General features: G+C 46.7%; 1 protein-coding gene across 1 annotated transcript in view; it reads left to right on the top strand.

The window, feature by feature from the left end:
• Nucleotides 1-21,063, top strand: part of CNTNAP2 (contactin associated protein 2) — a 2,761,105-nt gene that overhangs the window by 2,109,197 nt on the left and 630,845 nt on the right. The window contains exon 14 of the mRNA XM_085631546.1: nt 8,207-8,366. Coding sequence (XP_085487672.1) covers nt 8,207-8,366 — 160 coding nt within the window. The remainder of the gene's footprint in view (nt 1-8,206; nt 8,367-21,063) is intronic.

The following is a 21,063-nucleotide window of genomic DNA, read 5'->3' as shown; positions in this document are numbered from 1 at the left end:
ATTATATTACGTTATTGACCTCTATGAAGGTTGGGGATAAGTGCTGCGACAATAGAGAGCACACACTGACACACCACCCAATCACTGAAGACAACGTTTTCCTATCTTAACCTATTGCACAGCCGTGACATCTCATCCAGAAATAAATCTGACATTGTAGCAAGCTTTCTAATAGCCAACGCTAGTCTATAACATAGCTACATCTATAGACAGGTTTCTGGCTCACTGTGCAATAGGACACATATGTTTTCCATTCTTAATTAATATCGGATGTAGTGTATGGATTATTTTAGTTTCATTTTAAACCATTTCTGATTTCATATCCGTTACCTATTAAGTGTTTGGCTGAAATATTAAAATGTTCCCACAAATCTTTGGATCCCTGTATTCCCATATATAGAGTTTAAAGGTTGCATTTTGCAACACACAAATTAAAGGGTTCTTTAATTTAAAATAAAGAGGAAATAAAGAGGACGCATGAGAAATTACCAGATGCCATAATGGCCTGTGACTTTATATTATCTATTTACATAAGCTGAAATATTAACTAATGAAACAGTTAAAGTAAAAATAAAATCCGTTAAAAGTTAGATGTGATGGTGTAAATGTCAAGTAAACGTTAATCATATTTCTCAGCAAAACATTGTCATTTTCATTTATAAGAGACCGAGTAACGATGAGCGCATTAAGTGACATATTTTATGTAGGTGGCATGGTGTAATGTGAAGAATACTTTCATCCCGACGCTTCTAGGTATTACAGTTTGTTTTCATACACACTATGCAGGTTATAAACAGCTAAGGAGGAGAAGCTCTGGAGGGCAGAATTGGCTCATTTTGAATGTTTCAGCAGGATGCCATTTTATTCAGCATTTCAAGCCTTAAAGCAGTGCATTGGAATAACTTTAGCTGCAGAACGATTTACTAAGACAACCTACGGACACTATGATAATGCCAAAGAAGTGCAAACGTATTTTGCTTCAGGATAGCTCTCATTTGCAATATGAAACCAAGGTGTTGCAAATGGTTTATCAATCATCAACCAGCAGAATATAGCTGTGCTAAGCAGTATTTGGCCACCTGTTTTGCCAATGAGAATTGATTTGGCTGCAAGTTAGAATGTCTGCAGTCTGCATCCCTTTGAAGGAGTCTAGTGACTGTCTTGATGAGGGTTGAACTGTGCGTAGTACTGCAGAGGGGATCTGAACACATACTTAGCTGTGGCGATAATCATCGTGTTTTAAATAGTACAGAAGGGCAGTGCTGTGTATGGCATATATGCAGATGTGCAGAGGTAATAGGCTATTTATTGCTATTTCTGGGTGTAGAGAGGGCCATGATTCACGAGAGATAAAGCCTCTGATGGGCCATAATGACCTGCCCTCCCTTTGCAATGGTTAGATATAGCATATTGCTTTCTGTTGATTTGTATATTTGGTTTATTCCAAGCTGCTTTTTTCTTGTGCAGTAAAAATAAACAGAAATATTCTAGCCTAACGAGAGCACAAGTGTTAAATCCATTCAGCAAGATAGAATCATAATAAAATGGCTGTGTGAATGGCGACTCAGTGTTTTGGGCAGAGTCAATCAATCAATCAGGGCGTTTATAAAGTGCGCTACTCACCCGAGAGGGTCCCAAGTTGCTGGGGGGGGGGGGAGGGGGGTACAGCTCCCGCTCAGTCGAAGAGATGTCTTGAGGTTTCTCCTGAAGGCATGCAGGGTGGGAGAGCGTCTGATGGTGACTGGTAACTCGTTCCTGGCCTTGGCAGCAACGTAGGAGAACGCTCTGCCACCCACTCTGGCTTTGCGGATCGAGGGGGGTTCAGCGAGGGCGAGGTTGGCGGAGCAGAGTTTCCTTTTGGGTACGTGGAAGGAGACTCTTTCGTTTAGGTATTTGGGTCCGATGTTATGGAGTGATTTGTAGGTGTGAGTGAGGAGTTTGAAGGTTACTCTCTTCTCGACGGGGAGCCAGTGGAAGTTGCCTAGGTGTTGGGTCATGTGTTTGTGTCGAGGGGTTCTGAGGACGAGTCTGGCTGCGGCGTTCTGGATGGTTTGGAGCTTGTGTATGAGGGTCTTGTTGATTCCTGCGTACAGTGCGTTGCCGTAGTCCAGCCTGCTGGTTATGAGTGCATGGGTTGTGGTTTTTTGGCATTCGGGGGGTATCCATTTGAAGGTCTTGCGTAGGATCCGTAGGCAGTTGAAGCTGGTGGAGGCGATGGAGTTGATCTGACGGGTCATGGTGAGGGAGGAGTCAAGGATGATGCCGAGGTTGCGTGCATGGTCCGTCGGAGAGGGCGGGCTCCAGAGGGCGGAGGGCCACCAGGTGTTGTCCCATGCGGTGGTGGAAGGTTTGAGCATGAGGACTTCCTTCTTCTCTGAGTTGAGTTTTAGGCAGCTGCCTTTCATCCAATCGGCGACGTCTCTCATTCCTTCTTGGAGACAGAGTTTGGTGTCTTCGGGGTTTTTCGTGAGGGAGAGGATGAGCTGTGTGTTGTCGGCGTAAGATACTATGTTAAGCCCGTGCTGTCTGACGATGGCGGCGAGGGGGGCCATGTAGATGTTAAAGAGTGTGGGGCTTAGTAATGATCCTTGGGGTACTCCGCAGTTGATCTCTGTGGGTTCGGATATGAAGGGGGGGTCTGATCCTTTGGGTTCTGCCGGAGAGGAAGGAGTGGATCCAGGAGAGGGTGTTTCCTCATATTCCGGCGTCGTGGAGTCTGGCAGCTAGGGTGCGGTGGGATACGGTGTTGAAGGCTGTGGAGAGGTCTAGCAGGATGAGGGCCGCATTGTGTCCCTGGTCAAGCAGCATGCGTATGTCGTCGGTGGCGGCAAGGTGGGCGGTCTCGGTGCTGTGGTTGCTGCGGAACCCAGACTGGGAGGCGTCCAGAATGGAGTTCTCCTCGATGAAGGCCGTCAGCTGTGTGTTCATGAGTCTCTCGGTGACTTTGGCCATGAAGGGGAGGATTGAGAAGGGCCAGTAGTTCTTCAGGTACGTCGGGTCGGTTGAGTTTCTTGAGGAGGGGTTTGACTTCCGCCCGCTTCCAGTCATCAGGAAAGATGCTGGATTCAAAGGAGGTGTTGATGGTTCATCCTAGTTTGGGTGCGATGGTGGCTGCAGCCCTGTGGTAGATGTGTGGTGGGCAGGGGTCCGTGGGGGCTCCTGAGTGGGTGTTCCTCATGGTTGCTGTGGTGAGCTCGATGGTGGCAGAGTTCCAGGCGGTGATGGTCGGCTCTTCGCCTGTGGTGGAGGGAGGCGTGGTGTCCGGTGTCTGTTTGCTGAAGTTGTCGTAGAGGGCCTTGATTTTCTGATGGAAGTAGATGCTGAGCTAGTTGCTGAGTTCCTGGGATGATGTGATGTCCGTGGCTTCGCTGGGGGGGTTTGGTAAATTGCTGGATGACGTTGAAAAGTTCTTTGGCATTGGTTGCGTAGGTGTTGATTTTGTCCTTGATGAAGGTCCGCTTGGTGTCTCTTATGCGCTGGCGGTATTCTTTCAGGGTGCTACGGTAGGTGTTAAGATCTTTCATGGTTTTGCGGTTTCGCCAGGTTTTCTCGAGGCGTCTGCAGGATCGTCTGGCCTCTTGGAGTTCGGTGGTGAAGCAGGCTGCTTTCAAGGGGCAGAATGCTTCTAGAATAGATTCTGTGAGGAAGTTCCAAACATATTTCATATATATATATGCATTTGTTATTACCATTGTTTTGTGTGGAGAGGGGCCAGGACTCTCGAGAGACAAAGTCAGAGTTCCCCCTCCTCACCGTTCCTCCCTCTACAAAGGCAATAAATATCATATTGCACTCTGGGCATTTGCATATGTGATTTACGCCATGCCATTTTTCATATATTTGCTTTAGAAAGGGCATTTATCAAAAACAGCATGAAGACAGCTGTTTTCTTGTATAAAGTAAGTGAAGCATGTAATCTGTAAATCGGTAAGCTGTTTTTCTCACTTCAGTTTTCTTACCCAGAATCTCCTGCAAACCTTAAATTTAGCTAAAAAACAACTTTTTCCTCTCATTTCTGTGTAGGAAGGTTGTGAGATCACCACGCCAGTTACAAATTTCCACCCACCCAGCTTTCCCCTCAGTCTCCCATTAAAAATGATACCTGGCTTGTGTCGGTGCCCATAGCAGTGCCGGCCCATAAGTTTTTAGGCTCTCTGCTTTGGACACCCACACAAGTGAGGTATATTATTTTTCAGGAGACTGAGGGAAACGCTAGATGGTGGAAACTTGTGCCAGCACAGTGATCCAACAATTTTCCTCACAGAAATGTGAGGAATTGTGAATTGTTAACTAAATTTGAGGTTTGCAGGGGATCCTGGGCAATAAAATGCTGGAGGATCCACACTAGCCACACTGCCAGCCAAGCACCATCCACGCACACTACCAGCCAAGCATCATCCACGCACACCACCAGCCAAGCACCATCAAAGCACATCACCAGCCAAGCGATAGTCAATGCACATTGCCAGGCAAGTAACAGTCCACACACACTGGCAGACATGTGCCATCAATGCAGACTGCTTGCCAAGGGACAGTCCATGTAAACTGCCAGCCAAGTGCTAGTCTACACACACTGCCAGCTAAGCACAAGTCCACATACATCACCAGCAAAATGCAGGTTCACACAGAGCCTGCCAAACGCTAGTAAACACAGACCGCAAGCCAAACTCCAGTTCACACACACAGAAATGTTTGCTAGTGTCTAGTGGTTTTCTGCCCCCTCCCCTTGGGAGCAGATGTGCCTAAAACTATCGTTGATCTTGCCCAGAAGCAGCCAAAATGTGTACACAAAAAAAGGGAAGCAACCATTGCCTAAGGGCTAAGGGGCCTCTCCCTGAAATACCCATAAACATATCTCTGATGCCTAGTGGGCTTTCTGACCCCCCAGGGGCAGATCAGGTGCTATTGCCCCCGGGGGGGGGGGGGGGCAGAAAGACTGTGGCTATTTTTTTATGAGGGATATTTGCATTGCCTATTATGGGCAGAGCCTACCACTGTTTTATAAAAAAAAAATCCTGCTGTCTAGTGGGCTTTCTGCCCCCCCCCCCGAGCAGATTGGGGTAATAACCAGTATATGCCCTACAGGGTGTGCAGAAAGACTGTCCCTCTTTTGTTTAGGTGTGGGGGCACTGGCATGCCCATTTTGGGTAGCCCGACCCTTACATATTCAAAACAAAAAATTCCTGGGGCCTGGTGGGTTTTCTGCTCCTGTGGGGGCAGATCAGGAGTAATAAGCCCCCTTTGGGTTGGGTGGTGGAGGCATTGGCATGTCCACTGTGGGCAGCCCCCACCCCTCTTTAATTGAAAAAACAATCATCCCTGGTGCCATTAGTGGGCTTTCTGCCCTATGGGGAGGGGCAGATTGGGGGCTATTGCCCCCATCTGCACCCCAGGGGGGGCAAAAAAACTATGGCAATTTTCTGGGAGGGGTGTGGGCATTATGGTGCCCATTTAGGGCAACCCCTACCCCTAAGTATTAAAAAAAAAAACCCTGGTGTCTTGTGGGCTTTCTGCCTCCCGAGGGGCAGATCGGGGGTAATAACTCCCATCTGCTGCCCGGGGTTGGGGCAGAAAGTCTGTCTCTTTTGTGTTGAGGGTTGCCTATTGTGGGCAGCCCCCACCCTCTTTTATATAAAAAAATCAATTATCCCTGGTGCCTAGTGGGCATCCTGTCCCCCCCCCCCCCCGTTGGGCAGATCGGGGGCTATTAGGGGAAAGAAGACTGTGGCAATTTTCTGAGAGGGGTGGGGGAATTATAGTGCCCATTTACGGCAGCCCCCACCCCTAAGTACATAAAAATAAATCCCTGGTGTCTTGTGTGCTTCTTACCACCCCCGGGAGGTTCAGATTGGGGGCTAAAAAGCCTGAATATGCCCAAATGAATATTGGAGGAGCAAAGACCCTTGCCCAAGGGGCCGCTCCCCCCTCCCTTGTGTCTAGTGGTGGATCCCTGCTTGGAGGTCACCCTCCTGCGGCGATCTCAAAGCGGGTATCCGCTAGGGAAGAGTACCTTTGGAAAGGGGAGATTCTCCCCTTTCCAAAGATACCTCTCACATGTGTTTCAGTGCTCAGGGGCTGAGATAACTGATACGTCCATGGCACACCAGGGCCACATCCGAGGATGTAACCGTTACATCCTCGGCACTCAAGGGGTTAAACGTTGAGAGAGTTACAGCACTAGCATCCTTATTTCCTGGATACCTGCGATGCAGTATGCTCTAGCCATACCAGTATGTTAATCCTTTACTGCAAATCAATCAGTATGAGATGGGTATATACTTCATCGAGATGGGTACAATCAGTACAATCAGCATTTTCAGCATTTCCATTACATTTGTACCCATCTGTAGGGGGTGGGCACCTTGGAAAGGTTTCTGCGTGATGCAAGTGTATCTCTTTCTGGAACTCAAAACCTCTGTGGGCAATAGGATGAGCTATGGACCTGGCGGCTGCATTTGAGATTGAGGCAATGCTGGTAATACACAAATCCTCATCAATAAATATCTCACTACACACCTTGCACCATAGAAACACCAGGAACCAGAGAACATAAATGAACACCCCCTTTACTCTGTATATAAGGTGGAAAGGTTAGAGCAGATAAACACATGATCTATGTCTCACTGTCACAGTGAGGAAATAACCGCTCAATCACACCCTAGAATGATCACTTACTCAGTTGTCCAGGACTGCTGGTGTGCAGCTCGGCCACCGGGTGCAGATGTTGGTGTTCTTTGATGCAAAGGTTTTATGGTGTGAAGCCTGTGTCATCACAGAGGGTTAGAAATATACATTCTTCACAGTGGATGCAGACAAGTGTGGACCATGCCAAGCTCCAGTCCAGGGGGATATCACATTGGGGGCGCTAATGCTCCAGATGAATGGATGGCCAAGCTGGCAACTACTAGTTACAAAGAGATGGTTAGAAGTGTAATCCATGCAGCAGTGAGGTATCCAACGACAAAGGTAGTAATTCCATCACAGTCTCAGTGAGGGTTCAGGATCTACTCTAAAACACAAGATAGCACTCAAGGTCTCCCGGGGAGCTGCTTAGTGGCACACATACAGTTGCCCTTGATGCATACAGAAAAACAGATAGTCCCTGGCTCCAGGGTACAACATTCCTTTCTTTTCCTAGTGTTTATTGCCAGTGGAGACAACCAATCCCCGGGTGAGGACCCATTTCTCCAACTGCTAGTGTTTCTGGGTGAAGCTTACTGGACGGTTCTGGTGGGAAGCTGATCAAGGCTCACTCTTTTGTCTCCTTTCTCTTTCCGTGAGGCCCTTGAGGCAAAGCCTCCATGGGGTTGGTCCACACCCAGAAGGTGGCCAAGAGCAGCAGTCCTAAAAACCCAATTTCAGGCGTCCAGGTGGGTTCCATTCTCCAGTAGTGTCGAGCTACAACAAAACATTGCTTTCCTTCTGCAATGAGTTAGCTAACCTTGAGGCTCCTCCTGTGAATGCTTATAGTGGGAAAAAGTAGAAATCTGGTGGTGGAGACTGGTCCATATATCAGTCCAAAGAAATACTGACCTGTGACCTATTTGATCCCTGACCCCAAGTGCGAACCATACAAGTTGTGGGAGAGATGCAGAGCATATGAACTGGTAGGGGGACAAGGCCACTACCTCAGGAAGTAGGCAACCCCATGGGACCCGAAGGGCCAGTCGTAGGGGCACACCATTACATTTGTTTTGTTTGATGAATGCTTGAGCGCTGATGCTACACAGAGGAGCACCCTTAAAGGGTTCCACATAATCCCCAATGTGTGGACTAAGCTTTCATCCAGTCATACTTGAAAAGGGTGAAAGTGTTTGGGATGAACAAGGAAGAGCCTCACTCTGTGGATTAAAAATAATCTGTCTTTCATAAAAGTGTGCAAATTTATGAACTAGATTTTGCAAATCTCTTGAACCTAGTCAACAAGTACCCTTTGTGTATTTGCAATTTACGAAATTTGACATCCTTTATCTCAGCCTTGAGCTAATTCATATTTTTTAGCACTAGACGCAAACATATGTTCAGTGGCCTAGGTATACATGGCAAATAATGAAAACCTTACCCTACTCTTGCCTGTTTCACACCATAATAATCGTAAATAAAGGCCAGCAAACCAATGCTTGAGCCAATTCTTCGTGTTTACTCCCAGATAAAACATCAATCAGTATATTCCCCGCGTTTTTTAACTTTCTGATTGTTTTTACAGCTGATGGCAGCCCTTACACATGGTGGATTGGGAGAGGCAATGAGAAGCATACTTACTGGGGAGGCTCTGGGCCTGGTATTCAGAAATGTGCTTGTGGCATTGAACGGAATTGCACCGACGCAAAGTATTATTGCAACTGTGATGCTGACCAGAAACAGTGGTAAGTTACTTTTTAGGAGCAATGAAAATGCCTTAATATATTGCATGATATTTTATGCTTGAAACATGTAGATAGGATACTTGAAACTGATGTCACTATTTGAAAGAAACAAGTGTAACGTTCCCTGGGACCTTTGGAAACTGATATTTAGGTTGACATTTAGACTGGCTAGCTGGAGTTGTAGATTGAGACCTAGCACATGTGTACTTTGTTCAGGGTTGGGGAAATGAATGCAAAATTGTTCAAACCTCATATATTGCCATCCAGATGATGCAATTGTGGCCATCCCAGACACTGGCAGAAGCAAATTCCCATGAAAACTCATAGTCTAGGAAGAACAATGTCACTGTGCGGCTAGAATGCTTCTACACTGGTGAGCTAGCAATGGCTAGAGGCTTTTTAAGAAGGTCTGGGTGGAAATTACAGGTCTGAGTCACCTTTCTGATTTGGATTTATAACAAATGTTTGCAGCAACAAACAATTGCTTAGAAAAGTCTGTGTCCTCAATTACCTAGATATCGGTGCAGGTGAGGGTTCCATGATCAACACATCTGTCTTAAAGTTGATTAGGATGAGCGAAATTATCTATGTATCAGTCACACGTCTTTATTGCGATCATAATGATCATAAAAGACACAACAGTTATATACAATAATAACATTTTTGTATAAATTCATTATTTCAATAATACACACTATAAAATCACTATCGATTAAAAAAACATATCAATAAGATATTTTGAATAAATTACATTCCATTATAAGACTATTTACTAAAACTAATAGGTTAAAACAAGAATAAAATACTCAAGGGCACGGCTCATAACTATTGGTTATTTTCTTGCCCCCTTGACCCGTGGATACAGGAGCTAAAGTACAATTTATAAGGCCAAATTTCAAAGGGTATTAAAAAAATGGTACAGCTTGGGCCTAAGGTGCTAGCATTTGTTCATTAGTCTTCATCTTATTTGCCCTTATACTCCACACCCATCTAAAAAATGTTGCTACGGCAATCACAATATACTCATCTGTGTTTGATATTAGTATTCTGAAGGCCATGGCACAGGATCGAGTACCCATATTATCTATGTATTCAATTTAATTGAAACAATATATCAGGTTACATCAGGAAATGCAGGACTTCCAGTAGCTGCAGCAAAGCTTTGATACTCTCTGCGAACACTCTACAAGCACAACCCTCCTTGATCCAAATCAGGAGACATCTTAAAACCTAGATGCACAAAAACAAGGACAGTTGACCAAACACCAGAATTTGCGGCACCAATCACAAAAATCACCAAAAGAATCTAAATGATAAAAATATATTGTGTGCAGACTTCCAAATGTGCTCCCTGTCCTAGAGCCCCCCCCCCCACCAACAAAAGGGAAATTTACACCAACACAAAATCAGAGCTGCACCACTCTAAAACACACATGTCCATATGAGTAATCACAGCTCAATAAAGCGTAGAATTGAATTCTCTCTTCTTTATTTTTTTTTCAAGATAACAGCCAACGCGTTTTGTCCTATTACATAGGACTTCTTCAGGGCTGATTTATAAATCAAATGTACGATCCGTATATAGATCCAAAATATATTCAAAGAAATCCAAAGACCAATATTCAGGAGTAGATGAATCACTGTTCCAATAATCCTAGGCTGATGAGTCACTGATGAGGTTTGATAGCCACCCGTTGGTTGAGGCTATGTTGGTGTGATAAAACCAAACATGCCAATTTATATACACCTTATTCTAACAGCCAGACTTCATGTCCGAAGTTTGGATCAGCATAGTCAAGTTGACAATTGTCTCCCACCAGTAATCCAAAACCATAGGACGAAACGCGTTGGCTGTTATCTTGAAAAGAAAAATAAAGAAGAGAGAATTAAATTCTACATTCTACGCTTTATTGAGCTGTGATTACTCATATGGACATGTGTGTTTTGGAGTGGTACAGCTCTGATTTTGTGTTGACATCTTAAAACATGCCTGTCCCTTTTCTAACCTTCAAGTACATTGTACTTTGCATTCCATCTCTGTCCTCTGTTGGTGCCAAGAAGTTCAAGCATTTGGTTTTCTAAAAAATATGCAACACAAATAACGTTCGCATGCATCCCACCCTTGCACAATCTCTTAAGAGTCATAAATGCTCAGGTGGCAACCATTGATTCAGTATTGAAGCCTCTTTCTACCATTTCCAGGTATACTGCCACCTTCCTATTATTAGCTTATTTATCGAAATCCAGACGGTAGGGAGTGAGGACCTCAATAGCAGATGCCTATAAATGTTGACGAGGAGAGGTAGTGGATGGTTCTCTTGTGGACTAGGCAGAGAATCAAAGGCAAGAAAATCATCCATTTCACCTGCTGGACCAGGTGTGACAGGAAGGACCTACATGATTGCACAGAAGATCTTTTCATCAGATCTATTTGACTATCCGTAGCTGTACAATGGCATACATAACAGAATGAATAAGAGCTATTATCACCACACCATTGACCGGCTAGATGCGCCTTTGCTCAAAACATTCAACTGTCACAATGGAAAAAGGAGCCAAACATGTTCTTCCTGAGTGGCTCTCCTTGACAATTCCGTGGTAGAAAGTTACACGCCCCTTGTGTTATTTGCTGTGGTCTTTCCTGTGTCAAATTACCTTAGGACTGCCCTGTGACCGCACTATGCATCAATCAAACAATGACTGCATGAAGTGATAAAAGAAGAACATCAATTACAAACACAGATTAAAGCAAGTGTAAACACAGCAACAAGAGAAGGTAGCATGGGATTCCCAGATTCAAAGGTTAAAAGAGGATTGGTCCTCACACACCCCACTCTTTTCACCAACACAGGCTGTAAACACACCGTAAAGATATAATTGGCCATAGATTGGCATTTATAGCCACAATTATCATAAATTCACGAAAGGATTCTGGCAGGCATAAAAGCATTTACTCCTGTGTATGTATTTACCACGAGTGCAGAGATTTTTGAAGTAGTAGTTTCCACACAATGGATGGGAAGTAGGCATTACAAGGTGTGATCAGCCATGTCAGTCAGTGAACACCAACAAACAGATACATTTGTGGGCATTTACAAACTTCAAACTGACCACTTTCCACCCTGGAAATCGTCAGAAAATTACCCTAACTAAGGGTTAGATTGGAAGGGTAACTGATCATTCCCTCATTTAGTGTAGGCTATGTGCATGGGTAAAAAGTTTTCTCCAAGTAGGAAAACAAAAGAAATAAAAATATGCATTTACCCAGAGTCCTTCATTCTTTTTTATCTTTTGTTGAAACATACACTTGGAGATTTCCATACAGTAGAAGTAGGCATCTATGAGATTTGACAAATGACATTCCTATTAGTTTATCTGTTGCTCCTTTCCAGATGTGCTTCTGTGAATTGTTTCAAATTAAAAAACACAAATACATAAAAGTATGTTAAAGAGGAGACGTAAATCTCCACATATTTTTTGACATGTTCTCGTGAATGATGCCAACGGCAATTAAATATTAGTACTGTCCAAGAACGCTGCCACAATGTATGCTCATATACAGTTACGATTAGAAGTTACCTTGAGAGAGATTTGTTTTCAACTTGGCTGCCCATTACATGCACAGTGACTATACTCAACAAAGATATTCTTCACTTGAAGTTGTTCTATTGATGCTGACTTTTCAAAATCATAGTCATCCTGTTAGAAATGGGGGTCTCTAGTTGGCAATGGTATGCTCCCTGTCCAAGTAGGGACCCTTTCTTCTAGTCAGGTTAAGGGAGTTACTCCCACAAGATAGCTCCTGCTCACCCAATTAGTAGCTTGGCATGAACAGCCAGGCCTATCTTAGAGGCAATGTGTAAGATATGTGTACATAACACACACAGTAGCACAATGAAAACACTACAAATGTACACCACACCAGTTTAGAAAAATAGACACTCTTCATCTAAACCAAACAAAACCAAAACGACAAAAATCCAACATACATACCTCAAAATGTCACTTTTAAAGGGTTTAAGGAATTCTGTCCATAGAACTCTATGGATGAGTTGATTTTAGCACAAAGTACCTGTTGGACTTGGCCCTTCTGGCAGGTTCACCCCGAAACTTTTTTGCGTTCTCCTAGCCTTTTTCTGTAACCTGGTGTTGGTAATTTTAGGCCTCTGAGCACTTTAGCACTGGGGTCCAGTGTAAAGTGCGTGCGCTCTGTGTATGTTTTAAGTGAGACTGACCTGCTTTCCCATAGGAATGCATGGGGGATCTGGGTGACCGTGTTAAGTCCTGATGTGAGAGGAGTGCAGGGTCGAGTTTGGTATGTGCGAACTCGTGAGAGTGAATGCTGCGCAATGATGTGTGCGGCGTTACGGTGTCTCTTGTAGAAGTGCCACTTCTAGAAGCTTGCCTGTCTGTGTAATAAATGTGCAGTGACTGTCTGGCTTGCGATTGGCTGGTGTGTCTGTCTCCAGGAGTCAGGATGGGTCTGCCCCGGTGGTGAATGGACAGAGCTGCATGTTGATGGCAGGGAGGAGTACACCTGGGACCTGAATAGGGCTGGGCTTTCCCTACACAATGCTGGCTCCACCCCCTGCGTCCGATGTCCCTGGCCATGTCCTGTGAATAGGGAGAGGGGCTGAGCAAAACAAAGTGCTCAGGAACCAGTTGCATCCCTGCACCTTTGGAGACAAAGGATTTGGTGTATAAAAGAGGGGCTGTGACCCCATGAAAAGGTTCTTGTTCTTGGACTCGAATCGACCGGGGGCGTGCTGCTGCTGGGGCCCAGGGTAAGGCTTGTCTCCCTGGGCCCTGCCCAGCCCCTGGATGCCTGATGGACATCTTGGACCTTTTACTTTACTTTTCCTTTGCCAAGGCTTGATGGAGCCTTCCAGCATCTGGGGAGCGCTTTGCGATCCTGAGGAGGAGTGCTTGATGTTTGCTTATAATTTGCCCAGCTGAGGAGGAGCACGAGGGCTCCGCAGCGCAGCGCTGCAACCTTTCCCGGGGGGATTCCCGATGTAGGGATTCCCCCCTGCTGGAGGGGAGAGTGGCGGGAGCCCACCCCGCATGTTGCCGCTTATTTAATTATTTTTATGCGCGGCTGCCCACCCCGTGACTTTGCCCGTGATCGAGGCGGGTGCCCACCCCGCTTTAAACTTTGAATACCGAGGGAGCCTACCCCTCATATTGCCGACATCGAGAGATCACTGCCGCGGCCCTCGTGGGAAAAACGGAAGTCAGGCCCGCGCCGCCTGACTGTGGGCGGGGCCTGGAGGATTCCATTTCTGCTTCTTCCGGCCTGGGGGAAGCCGTGCCATGCCACGGTGGGCTCGGGTGAATGGCCGATGGCAGCCCGGGGCTCCCAGAGGTGAAGGGAAGCCCCGCGCCACAGGGAAATGCAGCCGCTGCCAGCGAGGCTCTCGAGAGGGAAAGAGAGCCCCGCCCGCCGAACCGATGAAGCCCGCCGAGGCTCCAGGGAGAAATGGAGAACCCCGGCAGACCGCAAAGAAAAGTCAACATCCCCCCGCCGCCTCCGGAGAGCAGCCCGGTCAGTAGAGCTGCCGGGAGGGGGGGGAGGGCGCCAGAGCGTGGGCCTAAGTGATTTCCAGCGCGCTCTACCGGTTTGCATATCTTTGTTTAGAGCCTAGAGGGCTCCAAAGTAAGGGCACAGAGGTGCCCATGCCCATAGCTGCACTGAGGGGGCAAGTTCTTTTGGGGGCATGTTCTATCTAGAGCGCCAGTGCGCTCCAACGTTTGACATAATGTTCTTCAAGAGCCGTGTGGCTACAATGGGGGCCATATTTGTTTAAAGGCCCCAGTGGGGGGCCAAAGGGCACCGCATGTTAGGGCCCTCTTTTGATTTACAGCTGCCCCGTCTTGCTAAGAAGGCAGCTGCCACATTTTTGGGGCCATGTTTGGTGAGCCTGTGGGCTCCAGCAAGGGGGCCAGTGTGATTTAAAAGCCTCTTCCCATACTCACAGCTGCGCCGCACCAGCGCGGGCAGCTGCAACAGTGGCCAATTGTTCTAAGGGCACCTTGAGGGCCCATGCCTCATTTTTAAATTTACAGCTGCCCAGCAAGGAGTGGGCAGCTGCACCGTTTAGGTCTTTCTTTTAGGGGGCATGTTTGAATTCAGAGTGAGATGCCCTCCTTCACCCCCTGACCTTCACAGCTGCGCAGCACTTAGTGCCAGCTGCAACGTTTAGGTCTGCGCAAAAGTGCGCAGCCTTGACTTGCGCTGCATAGGCAGAGCGCCCTGACTTTTGGGACACAGGGCATTTGAGCCCCTGGTTGGGATGGCTAGTTGGCCAGGGGGATCGTTAGGTTTGTAGGGCGCCAGGCCTTAAATGTGATTTATGATTAGGATGTTAGTGTCTAAAGCGTTTAGACTTCTAATGTGATTTTGATGCTAGGAAATGTAATTCATGCAGTATGTTTTACGCACCCGGTGTTATACCTCTAAATGTGGTCTTTTATGATTATGAGGTTGTTTTGCATATCATGGTTTATGGTAGGGCGATTATGTTCCACTGTGTGAGTTATGCCCCTAATGTAGTTATACTTAGGAGGTTAGGGTCTAATGCGTTAGACTTGTGAGAGATTGCATAATGTGTTTATGCCCCTGTGATGTATACAGGATAGGTTTTATACCTGATGCTATTGTGATAATGCTGAGGTCATTATTGTACCAGTAGTTGCTGGTTGTGCTCTACAGTTATAATTTGTGTTATATTTGGTATATGTTCTACATTTACCAGTGGTGATTTGTGCTAATGCTGACAGTTGCCCATGTGGCCCTGCCTTGTGTAAATAATCCCTTGTAAATATTGCCCAGTGCCAGTTGGCACAGAGTATATTGTGTGATTACTATTCTAATGTGTTATGAGAATACAAAGGCTATTTTTCATATATAACCTTGTGTGGAGTTTCTTTTGTGGTGTGCCTGGGATGTTGTTGCTGTGTGCGTGCGCAAATGCTTTACACATGGCCTCCGGGATAAGCCTGACTGCTCGTGCCAAGCTACCAAGGGGGTGAGCAGGGGTTATGCTTGGCGTGTAACTCCCTTGCCCTGACTAGAGTGGTGGTTTCTGCCTGGCTTTGGCACAAGCCTTAGCCAACCAGAAATCCCATTTCTAACAGTACCTTTGATCCATCAATATCAAAGACGAAAAACTGCTGCAGAGGAGGAAGGTGTCAGAAAACACAGCGATGCATCGGTTATTGAATCCCAGGCGACTGGAGGCGTCAGTTCTGCTGCACACAGAAGAAGTGTTGCATAGATTCCTTACAGTGAGGAGAAGTGATGCACTGACTTCTGAAGGCCTCCTTTTCGGGGGGCGATGCGTTGGAAACTTGGCATGCAGGTGTGATGCGTGAGAAAATCCAGGCACAGCAGGTCGATACGTTGGTGAAACAGTCGATTTCCACAGCCGCAGACAGGTTGTGTGCTGATTCTTTGCACCATATAGCAAGGCCTGTGTTGAAGGCAGAGCAGGGGTCTTGTATGTCAGAGACACGGTGCTCTTAACTCTGGCTGTGACACTTCTTCCAGCCACGAACAGGCGCGGTGTCAATTTTTAAGCCACACCGCAATGCAAGGTTGCACTGAGAAAAACAGTGCTGGAAGTCAATGCTTGAAGCAGTCAAATTACCTCCAAGAGACCAGAACTGGAATTTGCTCCACTTGGCGGGTCAGAACTCTTTTATGGCCCTGAGACTTCCAACAAGAGGCAAGCACACACAAGCCCATGATAAACCTTGGAAAAGCAGGATACAAGAAAGCAAAGTCCTTTTCTTTCACTGCCTATAGATAGAAGCAGCAACTACAGGCCAACACAGCAAAGGTATCAAGAAGTACCTGAATCTCCACGGAAGCAGGATGGATGCTTTTTCCCAACGCCCACTCATGGATGCCGCCACCAATATTTATGGCAACACCCAACAGCAAGGGGGAAAGGGGAATCAGACAAAGAAGAGACTGCTTCAGGATGGTGAAAACCCTCTCACAACATAGAACTTTCACTGGGGATCTTCTTCTTTCTATAGCCACCAGAAACGATTCCAGGGAGGGGAAGCACCTAATGCACAGAAGAGAAAGAAAACAATAAAGCAACTACTCTACTTACTTCTATTACTATCTTTGAGTTAAGACTAGCTCCTACGAATAACTCCTGAAAGCATTGCCACTCTTCTTTGACTTATAACTCATGGTGTACAAAACAAAACATGCACAGTTCTGTAATACGACAGATCAGGAGGAGTGTATAAAGATTAGTCACTGTTCTCTCTCTTGTTCTCGGAAGGTGTATTACTGAGTTCACCAACACTACTCCTCCAAGGAATCACGTTTTGAATGTGGTGCCCAAAAAGGAGCAGGGAAGGAAAAAATAGGGAGGAAAGGATACAAAAGTTTGCCAGTAGGGAGGAAGAGGCAGTACAGTTCTGTAAACTATACAAGATATTCCTTACTGACTTCAGATGATGACGAAGTCTGAAGACTCATGCCTCAACACTGAGGAGGACCAGAAACAATATCCACCAAATCAAGACAAGACTCGCTGGAGCACTTCTGCTCAGGAACTGTGCAAACCAAGTTGGCAATATCAAGAGGAAGCAACAACCGGGAACAACAGTTGCACAGAAGGACACTGCCCAATTGAAGAGCTGCAGCTCTAAACTTGAAGTCAAATAGAGGGAGAAGCTCTTATCTGGAAATCAAGTGCAAGTCAAATTAGTCTGCCTCCCACTCTGGGAAAAGGAGCGGACTGAAAATTAACTTCAGTCATGGAATTCAAAATTGAAAAGCCCAGAGGAGCTCGTGGCCACTCTTCTTGAGCCTCAAACAAAATGCATGCAGAAACATGGACAAATGCAGTGGCTATCTTGAAATATCTCAAACCCAATCAAAACCTACAGATCTCTCCAATGGTTAATCACCTGAGGCTTCACTAGGATCCTTCTTCTTTTCTGCCTCCTCAGCCCACCTTGAATCACAGAAATAAAACTAGTCTGATTCCTGACAAAAAGGGCAGTACTCCTCCTTACAGCTCTTCAGCTCTTCTTCTTAGCCTCAGTCCGGGAGTGTTCTAAAAATGTGGGGTTACAGGTCCAATACTTATACCCCTTTTGGCCTTTAAAGCAGGCATACTTCAAAGGAAAGTCTTTGTTGTCCACAAGATCCTGCCGTGCACTGTCTTTGCTCTAGACAATATACAGGGGGTGGAGACAGAGTTGTGAGAGTGCAGGCACAGCCTTATTCAGGTGTCAGTTCACCTCCTCCCACCACTTTAGCTCTGGAAAGCCCGTCTGCCTGGTGAGAGGCCATCAGGATATGCAGGGCACACCTCAGCTCCCTTTACGTGACTGTCTGAATGCACAAACAGCCCCTGTTAGTCTACACTAGACGTTGATTCCACAGGCAGGAAGAGACACAGAATGGTAAAGTAAGAAAATGCCCACTTTCTAAAAATGGCATTTTCAAACACACAATTTAAAAAACAACTTCACTAAAAAATGTATTTTTAAATCCTGAATTCAGGGAACCCAAACTCCAAATCTCCATCTTTCCCCAATTGAAAGTCACACTTGTCAGATGTTAAAAGGAAGCCCCAACGATAATGATAACCTATAGAAGAGATAGCCTTTGCAAAAGTGAAAAACAAAATTGGCAGTATTTCACTATCAGGACTTGCAGAACACACCAGCACATGTCCTACCTTTCACATACACTGCACCCTGCCCATGGGGCTACCTAATGCCTACCTTAGGGGTGCCGTACATGTAAAAAAAGAGAAGGTTTGGGGCCTGGCAAGTGGGTGCACTTGCCAGGTTGACCTGGCAGTTTAAAACTACACTTGCAGACACTGCAGTGGAAGTTCAGAGACAAGCTTGTGGGCTACTCATGTGGGTGGCACAACCAGTACTGCAGGCCCACAAATAGCACAGGCCCAGGACACCCCAGTGCAATTTACTAGGGACTTACCAGTAAATCAGATATGCCAATCATGGATAACCAATCACAATCATAATTTACACAGGGAGCACTCGCACTTTAGCACTGATCAGCAGTGGTAAAGTGCCCAAAGTACACAAACCAGCAAAAACGAAGCCAGCATACAATCAAAAATACAGGAGGTAGAGGTAAAAAGATGGAGGTACCCACGCCAAGGTTGGCAGGTCTAACACTTGTCCCCTCCAGCTGACTGTAGGGAGAAGTACCCAACCTCCTGGGAGTTTGTATCAGTAAGGCGGAAGAATCCGAACAGACCATCAGGTTTTGAGTGTTCTGTACCAGGATGGTGTTCCACTGTAAAGTCAATTCCCTGTTTGGAGATGGACCAACTCAACAGTTTTGGGTTCTCACCCCTGCATCAACCATCTGAGAGGCCTGTGGTCTGCCTGAACCTGGAAGTGAGTCCCAAACAAGTAGGCTCTTCAGTGCTCAGACCACAGCAAAAGCTTCCCTTTCAATTGCTCTCCACCACTGTTCCAGGGGAAGTTACCTCCTGCTAATGTAAGCTACAGATTGGCCTAGACCCTCTTCGTTTAGCTTTGCAAGAACTGCCCCTACACCATGTTCTAAGCATCTGTCTGCACAACAAATTCCTTGGTGAAATTGGGTGCCTTGAGTACAGGTGCTGTGCGCATGGCTGCCTTCAGGGCATCAAAAGAGGTCTGTTAAGCCTCAGTCAAGATCACTTTCCTGTGTTGCCTCCTGAAAGTCAATTTAGTCAAGGGGGCAACAATGGTACCATAGCCCTTGACAAATCTCCTAAGAAGGCTCTCACCTCTCTTTGCTTCTTGGTGGACTCCCACGCCAGAATGGTGTTAATCTTGGGTTGTAAAGGCTCAACCTGGCCGCTACCTACCTGGTGTCCCAAGTACACAACAGACTCCTACCCTATCTGGCACCTACTAACTTTGATAGTGAGGCCTGCCTTCTGCAGGGCCTTCAACACTTCCCAGAGGTGGTGCAAGTGATCCTTCCAGCTGTAGCTGAACACTACAATGTCATCCAGGTAGGTGGTGCTGAAATCCTCCAGCCCAGCAAAGACCTGGTTGACCAACCTCTGAAAGGTGGCAGGGGCATTCTTCAACCTAAGGGGCATGACACGGAACAGGAAGTGCCCCTCCGGCATTGAGAAATCTGACGTCTCTTCGGCCCCATTTTGTCGATCTTCCAGTACCCAGACGTCAAGTCAAACATACTGAGAAACTTGGCAGCTCCTAGCCAGTCTATGAGCTCATTAGCTCCGGGGATGGGTTGCACTTCATTCCTAGTGACTGCGTTGAGCCCACGGTTGTCCACTCAGAACCGCAGTTCAGGTGTGGCACCATGAGCAGCAGCCTTTGGAAACATGACCACTGGACTGGCCCAGGGACTCTTTGAAACTTCTTCCTTGATGCTGGCTTTGAGTTGTCAGTCAACCTATCGATTTTGTGTTTCACAGGGGGATTATCCCCATAATCCACATCATGGGTACACCAATGGGTGACTTCTGGGGTCAAGGAAAACAGAGAGGCAAATTGTCCCAACAACTGGTTCCATGGTCAGTGTTGGGGAGAGGTTCACACCCTCCACAGAACCATCCTGCTCCTGGGCAGACAGGAGGCCAGGAAGAGGCTCACTCTCCTCTTCCATTCCATCATCTGTTGCCAAGAGCATGGTGAATACAGACCTCTCAAAGTGTGATTTGAGGCGGTTCACATGTAGGACCCTCAAAAAATTCCTGGGAGTCTGCATGTCCACCAGGTAGGTGACATCGCTCTTGTATTCCCTCATCTCAAAAGGCCCAGACCACTTGTCCTGGAGAGCGCAGGGCTCCGCTGAGGCCATGGCTCACACATTCTGGCCGGGCTGAAACTAAACCAGGGCGGCATTTTGGCCATACCAAAGTTTCATGTTTTCCGGGCTTGCTTCTAGGCTCGCCTGAGCGAGACTCTTGAAGCGAGCAGTCTGGTTTCTGAAGGCCAGCATATAACTAAACACATTCTGGGGGGCTTCCTGGGAATCTGCTCCCAGCCTTCCTTCACCAGACTAAGAGGTCCCCTCACCAATGTTCGCTCTAATTATTTTTCTCTGTGTGCTGCAGTGTAACGTATCTGTACACTGCAGCCAAGGCTATATGCACCAAGAACCTGACCGCACATGTGGGTGCAGCAACAGGGATTCTGCCATGGGGGTTCCTGCTTGATTGTGCAGATAACTGACCTAGGATCTGGAATGCAGGAGGTCTGCTTGATGGGGCAGGCAGGGCCGGACTGGGAACCTAAAGCAGACCTTGGAATTGTGTCAGACCAGCCACCACCCCCGGAGAGGGATAAGTGTTTATTACTACTGCTTAACAAAACTGGTGTCCAGCACTGCTTTTTTGGTTACTGGGGGCCGATATTGCAGAATCGCTGCAAAACTGCCCCCAGTAACAAAACCAGCCCCCACTGCTCCAAAATTGGCCCGCACCCTTCCAGTCTCCCGGGCAAACGCCCAATGCTTGCTACGGCCAGTCTGTGTAAGGCCTTCGTGTTGGTGCAGTGCAAAGCATCTGCAACCACGACAAAGCTATCTAATATCTATTAGGAACCTGGGGCAACCTGCCTCATTTCACAGCACCATTGAACCTCTGCTTTCCTAATTAACTACACAGCAGAGGCTCAGGGACATCTTTTTGATTTTGAGGGCCCTGGGCCGAATGTATTTTGG

The sequence above is a fragment of the Triturus cristatus genome, chromosome 10, assembly GCF_964204655.1.
Source record: "Triturus cristatus chromosome 10, aTriCri1.1, whole genome shotgun sequence".
Classification (NCBI taxonomy): domain Eukaryota; kingdom Metazoa; phylum Chordata; class Amphibia; order Caudata; family Salamandridae; genus Triturus; species Triturus cristatus.
Note: the sequence above shows the minus strand (reverse complement) of the source record. Positions and strands in the feature narration are given on the sequence as shown.